Genomic DNA, 14,101 nt, shown 5'->3' on the forward strand with positions numbered 1-14,101 from the left:
GTAAGTAAAGGGTAAAAAAAGACAAAATGAGAGTTTTATGAAAGATTAATCTAATTTGTGACACAAAGATCTTGAATTTTAACAAGTGTTTTTCTTACTTCAATTCTCAGCTCCGCTTCTAAATAACTGTTATAGCGTTGTTAACTTTTTCCAACCCTAACCATGCGTAATATGCTTCAATCACGTAATAAACATGTATCCATTTTTGAAAGATGCTACACAATTCAACTTTATACCAAATCATCTCCTAAAAGAACTACATACCAAATAATAGTAAAGTTTTATATGATCACATAAGATCATGGATCCTCATCCTAACTTCCTATGGAATGCATATACATGGTAAATTTTACCCTTTTTACATCACGGATCAAGGCACATACTAACCTACTACCTTTGTGACCTTTGCCGTGCCGCCACGGGAAAACAGAAGAAGAAAAAAATGGAAATAAAACCAAATAGGAAGGGCACGCGGAATTACCGCGTATTCTGAGGTTGTACGGTTTAGCAGGGGACACAACAAATATAGAGAGAGAACGAAAGCGGTGAGAGAGAAGCAGCAGAGGTTGTGGTGGTGGGTGGCGGAGGTGGCATATTGGTAAACTAGAAGGCCAAACTCCAGTTTCTTGTTGGATTCGGATGGCAGAGGTCGAGCCCAAAGATACTAACGGCACTAGCAACGGTAGTGCCAATTCGAATTCGAACCCCGCCGATCAGCCGGACCGCCTTGTTCGTGTCTACGCCGATGGGATCTACGATCTCTTCCACTTCGGCCACGCTCGCTCGCTCGAGCAGGCCAAGAAATCGTCAGTCTCTCTCTACCCCTCTACCTCTCTCTATCTCTCTCTGTTTACAATTGCCATTTGCTGCTTTGGTTCTGTGTTTTTCTTCGTTTTTGAAATCTGGGTTGCTCCTATTTCCGACCAATATTTCGTTTTTTCATGAAATTCGTAGCTTTTGTGTTATTTATTACCTGGGTATCTTTTATTTTGCTGTGATTTTTTGCTTATGTGTGAAATTTACTTTCTTCTTCGATGATTTCCGTTTGTCTATTGATTGGATATGTTGATTGGTTAATCATTTTCTTTGTCGTATACATCGTTTTGCTTAAGTTTATTGGATTCATATGAGATAAAAGCTTATGGAATTGCAATCTTGAAGTATGTGAATAGTTACAAAGATGTTTCCTAGGTTAAAAATTGTGGGGCTTAGCTTTTTATTTGATTGTTTTCATGTTACTTTTTCTGTAATTTGATATCGTTGTTGCTGTTAACTTGTGAAATGGATATGTGGTCTGCTTTTGCACTTTTTTCTTATGAATTCGAATTGCCATTTCAGGTTCCCAAACACCTATCTGCTCGTCGGTTGTTGTAATGATGAAACCACTCACAAGTTTAAAGGGAAAACTGTTATGACAGAGTCTGAACGTTATGAATCTCTTCGCCATTGCAAGTATGAGCGCCCTCTCTTACTTCTTCTCCCTCTCCACCTCGTAATTCTTCCTTACAATCTTGGTATTGCGTGTGTGTAATGTGTATTAATGACACATTTTCACGATAGAATTTATGAGAGTCATGTGATCAAGGGCAGGAAATATGTGTTTTGTTTGCAGGTGGGTAGATGAAGTCATTCCTGATGCTCCTTGGGTGATCAATCAAGAATTTCTTGACAAGCATGAGATTGGCTTTGTAGCCCATGACTCTCTACCGTAAGGATACTTTATCCAAGTTCTCACCTTTGAGCTTTACTGTTATGCTGTTTGGTGACTTTAGGTACCGTTTGGTACGTGGGACGGGACGGGACGGAAGGGGACGAGCCGTTCCGTCCCACGTTTGGTGCGTCTAAAAACTGTGGAATGGGTTGTCCCATGGGACGAAATTTGGCTGATTTTTCGTTCCACCTCTTTCCCCTGGAACGACCCGTTCCACATCCGTGGAACACAAATTTATAACATTTTATGACAAAATTTCTCCTTATCTTTTTCAATATTTACATCATCTGATCCGTCCTGTTCCGTCCCGTCTCGTCCTGTCCTGTTCCATCCCGTCTGCGTACCAAACGGTACCTTAAGTACTTTTGGAACATTTATGAAATTCTTCAGTTTTGTTTGTATGCTTTTTTTTTTTTTCGTTTTCTCCAGTATATTTCTCTCAGTATTCCGTTCTTTTGAAATACATGGTATATCTTAGATATTAATAAATTTAAAAAGTAAGTGCATATTTGTTACATTTTTTCTATTGTAAATTTAATAGTGACAATGGTTATGTATTCTTTTGTACTTTGCATTTTTTTTGTACAGTTATGCTGATGCAAGTGGAGCTGGGCAAGACGTGTACGAATTTGTAAGCTCGAGACAAGTGCTTTTCTTTTGTATCTATTTTCCTTTTATCTTTAACATATAATTTGTTAAGCGGTTCTTTTCTTATAGGTCAAAGCCGTGGGGAGGTTTAAGGAAACAAAGAGAACTGATGGGATTTCAACTTCGGACATTATAATGAGAATTGTAAAAGATTATAACCAGTATGTGTTGCGTAACTTGGATCGTGGATATACAAGAAAAGAGCTTGGTGTTAGTTTTGTGAAGGCAAGATTCTTTTTGTTTTTTATATATTCAGTTTTCCTACTATGTAATATGGCTTTGTGGGTTCTCGTCCCAAATTGACCTAGCTGTTGAGACGGTAAGCTTTCCATGGTGAAAAAAAACTCATCTTTCTGATTTTGTTTGGTATAAATAGGAAAAGCGATTAAGGGTGAACATGAGATTGAAGAAGTTTCAAGAGAAAGTGAAGGAACATCAAGAGAAGGTAGGAGAGAAGGTATGTCATTCTCTTTTTACTATATATTGTTCTGCTGTAATTGCAGGATGTAATGGGAGAATTTGCATGGACTTAATTGGCCGCCTTATCATAATTTACTGATTGCAAAAGTTCAGAAATTTGGCATTACGAGGGAACTGATTTACTGATAATGTTCTCAGCTTCCAGTTCGATATTATTTGTGTTGCTCCTGCTTACACGGCACGTCTTGAGTTTTTAGACATGTTAAACCCTGCTTCTATATGCATAGCATGATGTAATGGCACAAGGTACCCACAAGCCATCACCCATTTTTGGGAAAGAAAGCCATCTCACCAAATTAAAAAACAATGTCAAAACGTTTTACTTAACGAATGAAGCAATATTGTCAAATTGACTGGACTAAAGTTTATTAATTAGGTAGTAAAAATTGTTAGAGCAAACTTGATAGCTACTGCAAACATTTGTTTGGGTGCTTGATTTGATGAAGTATAATTAATAAGTCTTATGATCTTCAATCTTTATGCATGCACCCTCATACATGCATACATTTACGAGAACAAAAGGTTTTTGTCTTGAAGTAACAGATTCCTCCCTCCTGATATGAGAGAAATTACTTTGGTTCTTGCATTAAGCCATCACCATCCGTTTGCTAATTACTAGATTGTAAATTGCTTTCACACAATCCAATGACTGTTTATGTTTCTTACTGGTGGATTTCTGACTCGGTATTCTAGATTCAAACTGTTGCCATGCATCGTAATGAATGGGTTGAAAATGCTGATCGCTGGGTTGCTGGATTTCTTGAGATGTTTGAAGAAGGTTGCCATAAAATGGTAAAGACAATATATGCATTACCACTTACATATAGACTGATATTTCTACAAGTATAAACTGTCTTCATCATTTTGGTGTCCTTCCCCTGCGGTGTGGGAATGTTTCAGGGCACAGCCATCAGAGATCGAATTCAAGAGAGCTTACGAGGGCAGCAGTCGGGAGAAAAATATCTGCTGGAAAATGGTAAGGTGGACAGCGATGATGGACAAGAATATTATGATGAGGATGATGACGAAGAGTACTACGATGATGAAGAATACTATGACGATGAAGAATATTATCAAGAGGTATATGGAAAAGAAGGGAACAGTGCGAACGAAAAGAAGGAGAAAGAAAAGGATGAGAAAGAACAGAATGTGAAAGTAGAGTAGTAGGTTGTTATGGAGTTCTGTACAATGGTATAAGGTTCCGTTTGATGATATATGAATTCCGTGGTTGAGAAGGGGGTCCGAAACATATGTTTAGTGTAATTTCGCCTGTTTTTTTTTTTTTTTTTTTTTTTTTTTTTGTTCATCGCCAGTGTGCTTAGAACTCCATTACATGAGACATAGTTATACATGATAGTGCTATTTACCTTTGCGTTTCTGCTTCCATTTTGGCCAACTTGAACTTGTACTTTGTGTTCTTTTTGCTTGTTCAGTTTTGTTGTTTGGTTAATGGTCATGCGCTATGATGTATCTAGTAATTGATATGAGACTAAAACCACTTAATAATTAAACACTAGCTTACTATGGTTATCCCTATGCGTGTAACATTTTTAGTCCAAAGAACTCGTTTGGTGTTTAGGATTGGATTGGATAACTAGTTTTGGTGAATGTTGATTGAAAAAATGGATATCAACGTCTACCCATGTCCAAGTTAGGTTTGGCTTCTCTTCTGCATTTGTCCACCTTAAAGACAGAAGATGAATTAGTCGTGAAACAGCTTGTGCCTACCAATCCCATAAAATGGTACAAATGGGATTGATAATCTAGCAAGACAAAACATGACAAACCAAGAAATTGAAATGTAACATAAAGATTTTTATTGGTTCGTCTTAAGCCTATCCAGTTCGGAGACGACAATGAAATTTCATTAATAAATCATAGGAAATCACACGAATGTGTTTAAGGCTTTTGAGCTAAAATGGTCTTTGAGATTGATATAACTCTTCACTTTGGTTCATAAGAATTGAAATCGAAAGAAGTGGTCCTTGAGTTTATTCACCATCAATCATTTTGTTCATTCCGTGGAAAATCTTTGTTAAATAAGGAAAAAAATAACAAAAATACTCTCAATTTTTGTCAAATCATTTTGGCCTATTATTTAGTAAATTGAGGGTATTTTTGTCATTTTGGTCCTTATTAAGAAAGATTTTTCATGGAAGGACCAAAATTATTGATGGTAGACAACCTTAGGAACCACTTTTATGGATTTCAAATCTCAGAGACCCACGTGATGAGTTATGCCAATCTCAAGAACAATTTTGGCTAAAATGCCTTTTGTATTCATACAACTTTCATTAAGGATAACCGTGAATTTTTTTTTTCTTAAGGGGCTTTTAGATCCAATATAGATTTTAGGAGTGAGTCCAGTTATCTAATTACATGTTTTTATTTCTTTTACTCATTTTATATTTTTAAAAAATAAAAAAAATCAATTAAAATCTTCTAATATCATGCATTTTCCAACTCCAAAGAATCTAATTAATATCCTATAACAAAAAAACTAATATACTAACATAAATCTATATTGAAAACATTATATCCTAACTCAAGTAACAAATATATGAATATATATATATTATACATATAAGTGTGATATGAAACCTAACTAAAAGGTAGAAAAAACATAATATACCTACAAGCAAGACACAATAATCTGTGACAGGTTGATTATGAAAAAGAATATGTCATATAGGTAGGTAAATATAATTAATCTGTGATATACGTTGATTATAAAAATTAAAAATAAAATCTATAAATGGGGTTTAAAGCGAGGAAGAACAAGACATTAAAAAAAACAGAAATAATCAAAGAGATAATTAGGAAGAAGTTTAATTTTTATAATAAATCTTATCATTGAAGAGATAATTCTTAATAATAAAATAATTAGATTTAAGGAATTAGACTTATTTTAATAAACTGGACAATTTCTACTATTGGTTAAAAAAAAACGACTTATATCAGGTTTTCCTTTTCTTATTCTTTTTATTTTTTATTTTTTAACTATACATTTATCCACACACCTCTTTTTACTTCTCTCACACCCCTTGTTAACTTTTGTCATTTGATCTTCTTTAATTCATTCGATCCGACGACCAAAAATTAAAAGGGTGTGAGAGAAGTAAAAAGGGGTGTGTGGATATCACACCCCTAGTTATAACCTCTAGCTCCCATAGTTATACAATTATTTTAGTCCAACATGATTATAGAAAGATTGTACTATATCACATTTACTTATCAAGTTTTGATAAGAGAGAAATGATTAATCACTTGCCTTGTCCCCAACTCTATGTCCTGTAGTGCCTTCACAACCTTTTAGCCCTTTACAATCTTATGCTTGATTATTTCTCTTTCAATCAACATCGACAAGGTGAAGTGAAGCACATATATTCATGACCCAATACACATTGGCGGCAATAATTCGACTGTGAATAGCATAACCCAAAACAGATTGGGCGGCAGGTGTAAGGGTCAAAGACCTTTGAAATTGAAAGTACTAATTATGCAACACCTATATTTTTCCAGGTGAAATTAAATACCTTATATTATGTGTTCAATTCTACAATCGAATTGCCAATGGGACATTTTTATTTTCGATGTACCATACATAACATTCTCGACATTTTTATAAGTATTCAAAGACAAATGTTGCAACGTAGATGAAATTCCTCTTTACATATTAAACCAAACTTGAAAACTTTATTCATCTTTCCCCGTTGTTACCATAAACAATGCCAAACTTGATACAACGAAAGAAACATATGAAAAATAGTTACTGCAACCATTCATAAAATGATATTGAACTGTGCTGAATAAAAAGTTAAATTTGATCAATAAAACGACCCAATGAAGTGTAAGAGGAACCACCAAACTCCAAGGCTTTTTTACCTTTTTCACTCGTCTCTTTCACTCTCTTCCTTGTATCACTATCAAGTTCCATCACTTCCTTAATCCCTCTCTCTATTTCTTCTGCGCTCACCACTACTTCACTCTCCGTCTTATAATCCATCTTAATCTCCACTGCCAATCCCAACTCCAACAGCTCAAATGCATTCGATTGTTGCTCTGCGTACATTGGCCACGTCGCAATCGGCACGCCGTGCCATATACTCTCCAGAGCGGAATTCCACCCGCAATGCGACACGAAACCTCCGACCGCCGGGTGAGATAATATCGCCACTTGCGGAGCCCATCCTAGGACCTTCCCGGTCGTGGCTGTCCGATCAAGGAACCCTTCGGGCAAGACTGCCTTGGGATCCGCATAGTCGCTTGGCAAGGTCAAGGTCCCCTTGGGCGGGGGCTTGCGTAGGGACCACAAGAACCGAAGCCCGCTGTGCTCCAGCGCGCAGGCTATCTCTTTCACTTGGGCCTCACAGAAGCTACCCATGCTCCCGAAGCACAGGAACAACACCGACAACGGGGGCTGATCGTCAAGCCAATCCAGGATATCAGACTTTTCTCTGGCCTTATCCGGAGCCACACGAGTATCATCACTCTTCAGATTCAACAGGGGCCCCACAGGGTACACCGGAGGGGTCTTACCGTCCGACAGGGAGTGAATCGCATGGGCTTCCAGCTCCGAGAACGTGTTCACCAAAATACCCTTGGTTTCTCTAAACCTAGTTCCAAAGTCGAGGAAGATCGCGGCGCCTTCCTTGTCCGAAAGCTCACTAGGGAACACTTTAGTGGGCACAGGGTTGACAAAACTCGGGATGACCAACTCAGTACTCGAGTTAATCAATTCATAGATATCCTTGTCGTGTTCGTTGCGAAGCGACGCGAGATGCAACCAGAGCCCTAGCATGGCGGCGCTGGATGTGTAGAAGAGGAAAGAAGGAACTCCAAACTCGTTTGCCACGTCAATCATAGAGGTGCAGAACATGTCAATGACGAACCCGGCAAGAGCCCTAGGGTTTTTGGACTCGGACTGAGCTGATTGATCAGTGAGTAGTTTCGTGACAGCTTCTTTGACGTGGATTTTGTGACTCTCAACGAATGGGTTGACGAAAAAGGGGAAGACGAGTGGTATGTCGACTAGGGTTTCGGGGAGGTTGATGAAGTTGATGCGGTGTGAGATTGAAGAGTCTGTGTTGGTGAAGAGTTTGTCGAAGGGGAGCTTCATGATGAGGATTGTGATGAAGAGTTGATCATCTTGAGCGACGAGTTGCTTTGCGATCTCAACCGTTGATATGATGTGGCCAATGCCTGGGGCTGGGACGAACACTAGCTCTGCTGGCTTCTTCATTTCGATTTAGTGTGGAAGAAGTATTTTATTGAAATGCTAAGTTCAGCTGAAAATCATCTATATATATAATACTACGTAGACTGCATTTTAGTGCACGGTATTTTAAATAACAGTGGGACCTATACTTGTATTAGCGAGTTCTCTAATACCAGTACATTGGGGGTATATAAATCATAGAATAATTCTTGATCACTCAAAGATGAGGAGGAATTCCTCCTTAAAATGTTTCGTGGACGATTTACAGAACTTCGTGTTATAATGATCGAAATAGTTAATGATGTAAATCATTATGTAAAGATCATCTTTACTAAAAAAAATAAAATTAAAACAAAGTTTGTTCTATCAATCAATTTCAGCAAATGGATAAAAAAGTTCGTAATACTTTTACTAATTTTGACTGAATTTTATAACACAACGATCTCACTCTTTTTTATTATTTGTAGAGGTGATCTTTACACAGTGATGTATAATATGAAAAATTCTAATTGTAAGTACAAAATTGTGTGAATCTGTAACAACGCATTTGAGGAAGATATCTCCTCAACGTTTCAATAGCCAAGTATTATTCCATGTCCTATATATCATGTGCATGCATGGCCGGTGGTATGGCGCTGGTGTTTTAATTCCTGGAATTTTTCAGATAGAGGTGATGATGTCATGCCTTTGCTGTCATTTGCTAGTTATTAATACCCTAACTAGAACATGCAGTTTCCAGTTGAAAATCAATAGAAATTAAGAAGAGAAGAAGAATGTTATGAGAATTAGCTGTGACCATTTGTTAGGTATACCAGCTGATGGAAGGGACAGCAGTTCATATCAGTGAACTGAATATCCTCGTGGTTCCTTGATTACCACACAACTAAACAACTATACATACATACATACATACATACATACATACATACATACATACATACATACATACATACATATATATAAATATATTTGCGTGTGTGTGTAATATATCTCTGATGAGGAAGCGTATATTCTCGCATAGGATCCATGGATTACAAGTTTACAACAAACACGATGCATGTGGATCTGAAGAATGCAATTTTAAAACGTAAATGATGCATGTGATAATTTCAGAGTGCTAATACACGTCTATTTAGGCCATTTTCAACCGATCCGGCCAGAGGATCATAGGACCGAAAATAGCCCTAAGAAGGTTAGGTCAAATGGCTCGTGGGCCTCATCGAGCCACAAAAGGAGAATTGGGCCAACTGGCTTGCCCAAACTAGCCAGCTAGGCAACCCCAGTTGGTCCAGCGTTTTGAATCCCAATGGCTACTTGCTGACATCAGCTAGCCGTTAAATTTGAATAAATTTTTTTTTACATTTTTTTAAAATTAATTTTTTTCCTATAATTACCTAAGCCATTAAACAACATTAAATAACATTAAGTAACATTATACAACATTAAACAATATTAAACAACATTAAATAACATTAAGTAACATTAAACAACATTAAAAAATATTTAATAACATGAAACTTAAACAACATAAAAAAAATACTTAACAACATAAAACTTAAACGCTTGCTCCATGCTTCTTTTGGCCCAAAGATGTGCAACAAGATCCTGTTGTAGGTACTTGTTTGTGGCACGCAAATGTATCATCCTATCCAAAAAATTATTGAGATTACATATCGACAAGAAATCTAGAGAGTTACTCACAGATCAACACATGACACTCGAAATCCGAGACGTAAAATTATTGAGATTCCTTATCGACAAGAAATCTGCAAAGTTACTCATAGATCGACACGTGGTATTCGAAATACGAGACGTAAAATTATTGAGATTCCTTATTGATAATAAACCTGCAAAGTTACTCTAGGGGTGGGTTCAAAAAACCGAAAACAGAAAAAACCGAAAACCAAATTGAACCGAAGCCGAAAAAAACCGAACCGAAGCTGCCAAATCGAACTGAACCGAATTTGGCTGGTTCGGTTTCAATTTTTAAGGTCCGGAAACCAAACTGGACCGAACCGAACAGAAAAAAAAATATAAATACTAAAAAACATGCAGGCGTCAAGGTTTAAACCCCTTCCCTGCAGGTTGGGGTTAGTCGCTGCAAGCCCACTTGACTGTAGGCTTTGAATTGTAATAATTGCACCAGTAAGTTATTTATAGGTTTCTTGTATTTAATGCTTTATAAAATTTCTTAACTTTACAAACCCTAGTCGTCTCACTCCCATTTCCCATTTCCCATTTCATATCTCAAACACTATCTCTCTCCCATTTCCCATTTTCGCTGCTTCCTCAGTCTCTCTCTCTCTCTCTCTCTCTCTCTCTCTCTCTCTCTCTTCTTCCTCTCTTCCTCCAAATCACTCTCTCTCCAGTCTTCTCATGTCCTCCTCCTCTTCTTCCAAACCATGATTTTCCCTTCTTCCACACCATGATTTTCCCTCGCCCCTTTCGAATCGGAACCCCCTCCAAATTGGAAGATTCTAATCCGGGTTTTCCGATCTCTCACAGGTAATTTTCAAATCAAAACGAATATGATTTATAATTTTATATTGTGATTTACTGAATTAAAATGGGTTTTTCTTTATTTTGTTGGGATTTTGTATAATCTTCCAATTTGGCAACAGATGCATAGGTGTTGCCATGGCTGACGAGAGGTTTGGGACTAAAAACAAACCGCCAAGGTAAAAATCTCTCCTGGTTGGCTGCTATTTAGTTCTATTGGGTTTATTTTCATGGAAAAAATCAAAGAATTAACACATGCATGTGTGTTTTTCTCTTCGAGAGCTCTCAGATCCACAACAAGAAAGGCGCACTAACACCTAATAATGCCAGATCCATGGCAGATTTGTTCCAGATTAAAAAAAAAAAGCTTTATTTGTTCAAGATCCATGGCATATTTGTTCAAGAAAGGCTCTCTGTGTTTTTCTCTTCAGTGCTCAATCAATCTTTTCAGATTTGTTCCAGATAAAAAAAAAAAGTCATGAAAAAACGGAAATTGAACCGGAAAAACCGAAAAAAATTGAACCGAACCGAATCGAAATTTCGGTTCGGTTTCGGTTTTGGGAAAAAACCGAACCGCTTAGAACCGAACCCAGCCCTAAGTTACTCATAGATCGACACGTGGTATTCGAAATTCGAGACGTAAAATTATTGAGATTCCAACTCAAAAAATTATTGACATTCCATCTCGAAAAATTATTGAAGTAGTTTAATTTAAGTAACTATATTAATTCAATTAAAATAATAAATTATGTTTGGCCCTATGGCCCTCTCAGTTGGAGATGATTTTTTGTCACAGGACTATATTTGGCCTATGGCCCTCTCACCCCTTGCTTTGAGATGGTAAGAAATATGGCCTGATACTATTCATTAAAATATTAATTTCTTGGAGGGCTATAGAGCTAAAACGAGCCTTCTAGCCATTCTTTGGTTGGAGATGGCCTTAAAGAGAGAGGATCCTTGCCAGATCCTCTTTGTGGATCCCAGGTATCCTCCAATCACATCCGTTCATCATGCATCGTGCGACCAGTTTTCGTCAGGTACTGTTTATATTCAATTTTAAATAAAAAAATTTATAATGATTTCTGACCGCACGATGTACGATGAACAAATGTGATTTGAAGATCTCTGGAATCCTCACAAAAAGATCCGGCAAGGATCCTTTCTCCTATTTAAGTAGTTGACAGTGCTTAGGACCACCGAGGTTCTTGGTGCCTTCGCCAATGAGTACAACTAGAACCTATTGTGTTTTAGGATGTTTTATACATACATTATTAGGTAATAAAAATGTCCTACATTTTTAATCAAAAATTACAAGTTTATATCATTTCAATCAACAGTTAGCGATTGTCACATCCCGGCCCGGGCCCCCACCACATCCCGGGCTCGAGTCCGTCATAACACGATATTATCCGTTTTGAGCCCCGACCACGCCCTCACGGTTTTGTTTCTGGGAACTCACACAAGAACTTCCCAATGGGTCACCTATCATGGGATTGCTCTCGCGCGAACTTGCTTAACTTCGAAGTTCCCATGGAACCCAAAGCGAGTGAGCTCCCAAAAGATCTCCTACTAAGTAGAGATGAGAATATACATATAAGGCTTACATGATCCACTCCTCTGGACGATGTGGGATGTTACAACGATAATGGTATCAATATCGAAATATTTGTTAACATTTATTCATAAATTGAATTGTTGATATTCCTATTAAATATATTTTTCTACCTTTGTTATGAAGTTGTTTGATAGTCATTTCGTTTTCATTTTTCACTTAAATAAAAATTCAAATATTCCAAACATAACGATGAACAAATTTGCAGATTATATATAAAAAATTCTTTAGTGGGCCACGTGTGCAATCAATTCGACCTCGATAACCCTTTCTTTTTCTTTCTAAAAGCAACGAAAGATTCATCATTGAATCAGAATCTTGTTCACAATTGAAATGCTGGGGTCGGGATTTGTTCACAATTAAGACGGTCGTAAGGTTGAGTCGGATCATGGGAAACCCGCTTTGTTACCAAGACAGTAAAGTGAGATTATTGACCCACAACTAATCACGGTAATGAAAAGACGGTCGTATCGAGCCCAACAGGATCCTCCGGATCCGTGAATCGTGTGCATTCATTGCACATCATGCGGTCAGTTTTTGTCAAGTATTGTTTTTGTTTAATTTTATATAAAAATATTAAAATAATTTCTGACCGCGCGATGTATAATGAACGGATACGATTAACAGATTCCCGAGATCCTCACAAAGAGAATTCGACGAGGATCCAAGTTCATATCGAGCAACAAAGAGCTTTGCGATCTCTAACGAGGACGCAATATGGCCAATACCTAGGGCAGGAACGAACACCAGCCCTGCTGCTTTGCTTCATTTTGGAGAAAAAAAAGTAGTAAGATAGAGAAAAATACAGAATTATAGGTGCTTGGTTAATGAGGATGGAATCAAAGCTATACATATAAGTGTATATGCATATACATATATATGGGGCTTAGTCTTTGGAGACACATGTTTTTATGAGGTCCACTCGATAACGTATTTCAAATACCCAACCATCTATATTTTACGTCTTACTTTTCAGGTCATATCTACCAAAAATTATCAAAATCCGAAACCATTTGACCGTTTGATTAAATTTAGTGTTTCTTTATAGAACTGCATTCGTCTAGTTTCTTCACTCAAATGAATGTTTTAGTGGCTTTGAATTTGTCTAATTTTTTGCAGACATGATCTGTGTAATGTACTACAATATAGATGGTTTTGATCACTGAAATACATCAACGACTTGCTGACACCAAGCTAAAGTGAAAATGTGGGGACCTCCGACCACTGTTCCTGCAGCACTACCGGCTGACAAAGACGGTGCCGGTGACGTTCGAGATGATGAATCCTGCATTGCCACGAACAAAACGAAGTTTACATGTATTTAACATAAGTAAGGAACTCGATTTTTTCCATAAAGAGAGAAAGGAAAAAGCGCCAAAGTCACTTTAGGTAGAAAGTTAGAGAAGAAAAAATCTCCATACGACGCAACGAAGTTGAAATTAAGCAAGTCTTGGCAACAAAGAATACCCAGTGAAAGGACTTCCTCCCACTTCTGCACAGAGGAAAATGTCCGCCTGCAGCTGCAGTACTAGAACTCCCCTTCAACGGGCAGTGCACGTCCGTTTAAGTTTTTTGACCGAGATTTCGCGGCCATATTGGGTTTCCTCATTTGCCCTGTAACCATGACCAAATTACAGAATTTCTGTCACAGGATTATAACCAATTTAACCAAAAGAACGAAAAGTTTAATATTTTCCTCGTTCATGACTGGCTGTGACTCGGTAACGCAAGAACAAATATACATGCTTTATTTTAACAATATACGTAAACGAAAGTATAAGATCAGTGCAAGGTAACATATTGCTTCACAGCTTCCATATCGAATCCAGATGGCATATTCCGTATTTGGGTGGTTGTGAGAAATGACAGATATGAGATCAATACATAAGCAAGGCAAAGTATGATAAATACTGAAATCCAAATAACACAACGA

The 14,101-nt window shown here is 37.4% G+C and overlaps 2 protein-coding genes across 3 annotated transcripts; one reads left to right on the plus strand and one right to left on the minus strand.

The window, feature by feature from the left end:
• Window positions 1–430: 430 nt before the first annotated feature.
• On the plus strand, window positions 431–4,223 carry LOC126611094 (choline-phosphate cytidylyltransferase 2-like). Of its 2 annotated transcripts, none has more exons than XM_050279272.1 (8): window positions 431–806; window positions 1,339–1,452; window positions 1,613–1,708; window positions 2,300–2,342; window positions 2,429–2,584; window positions 2,736–2,816; window positions 3,533–3,631; window positions 3,740–4,223. In XM_050279272.1, the coding sequence occupies exons 1-8, from the start codon at window positions 640–642 to the stop codon at window positions 4,001–4,003; spliced, it is 1,020 nt and encodes a 339-aa protein (XP_050135229.1). In that variant the 5' UTR covers window positions 431–639; the 3' UTR covers window positions 4,004–4,223. The 2 variants fall into 2 exon arrangements, with proteins under 2 accessions (XP_050135229.1, XP_050135230.1); XM_050279273.1 differs by having other exon boundaries at window positions 2,736–2,804.
• Window positions 4,224–6,515: 2,292 nt separating this feature from the next.
• Window positions 6,516–8,122, minus strand: LOC126611095 (UDP-glycosyltransferase 71A16-like). Its single transcript, XM_050279274.1, has one exon. It carries the CDS (start codon window positions 8,079–8,081, stop codon window positions 6,657–6,659), a length of 1,425 nt encoding a protein of 474 aa, XP_050135231.1. The 5' UTR covers window positions 8,082–8,122; the 3' UTR covers window positions 6,516–6,656.
• Window positions 8,123–14,101: the final 5,979 nt, after the last annotated feature.

This window comes from Malus sylvestris, chromosome 17 (assembly GCF_916048215.2).
Source record: "Malus sylvestris chromosome 17, drMalSylv7.2, whole genome shotgun sequence".
Classification (NCBI taxonomy): Eukaryota; Viridiplantae; Streptophyta; class Magnoliopsida; order Rosales; family Rosaceae; genus Malus; species Malus sylvestris.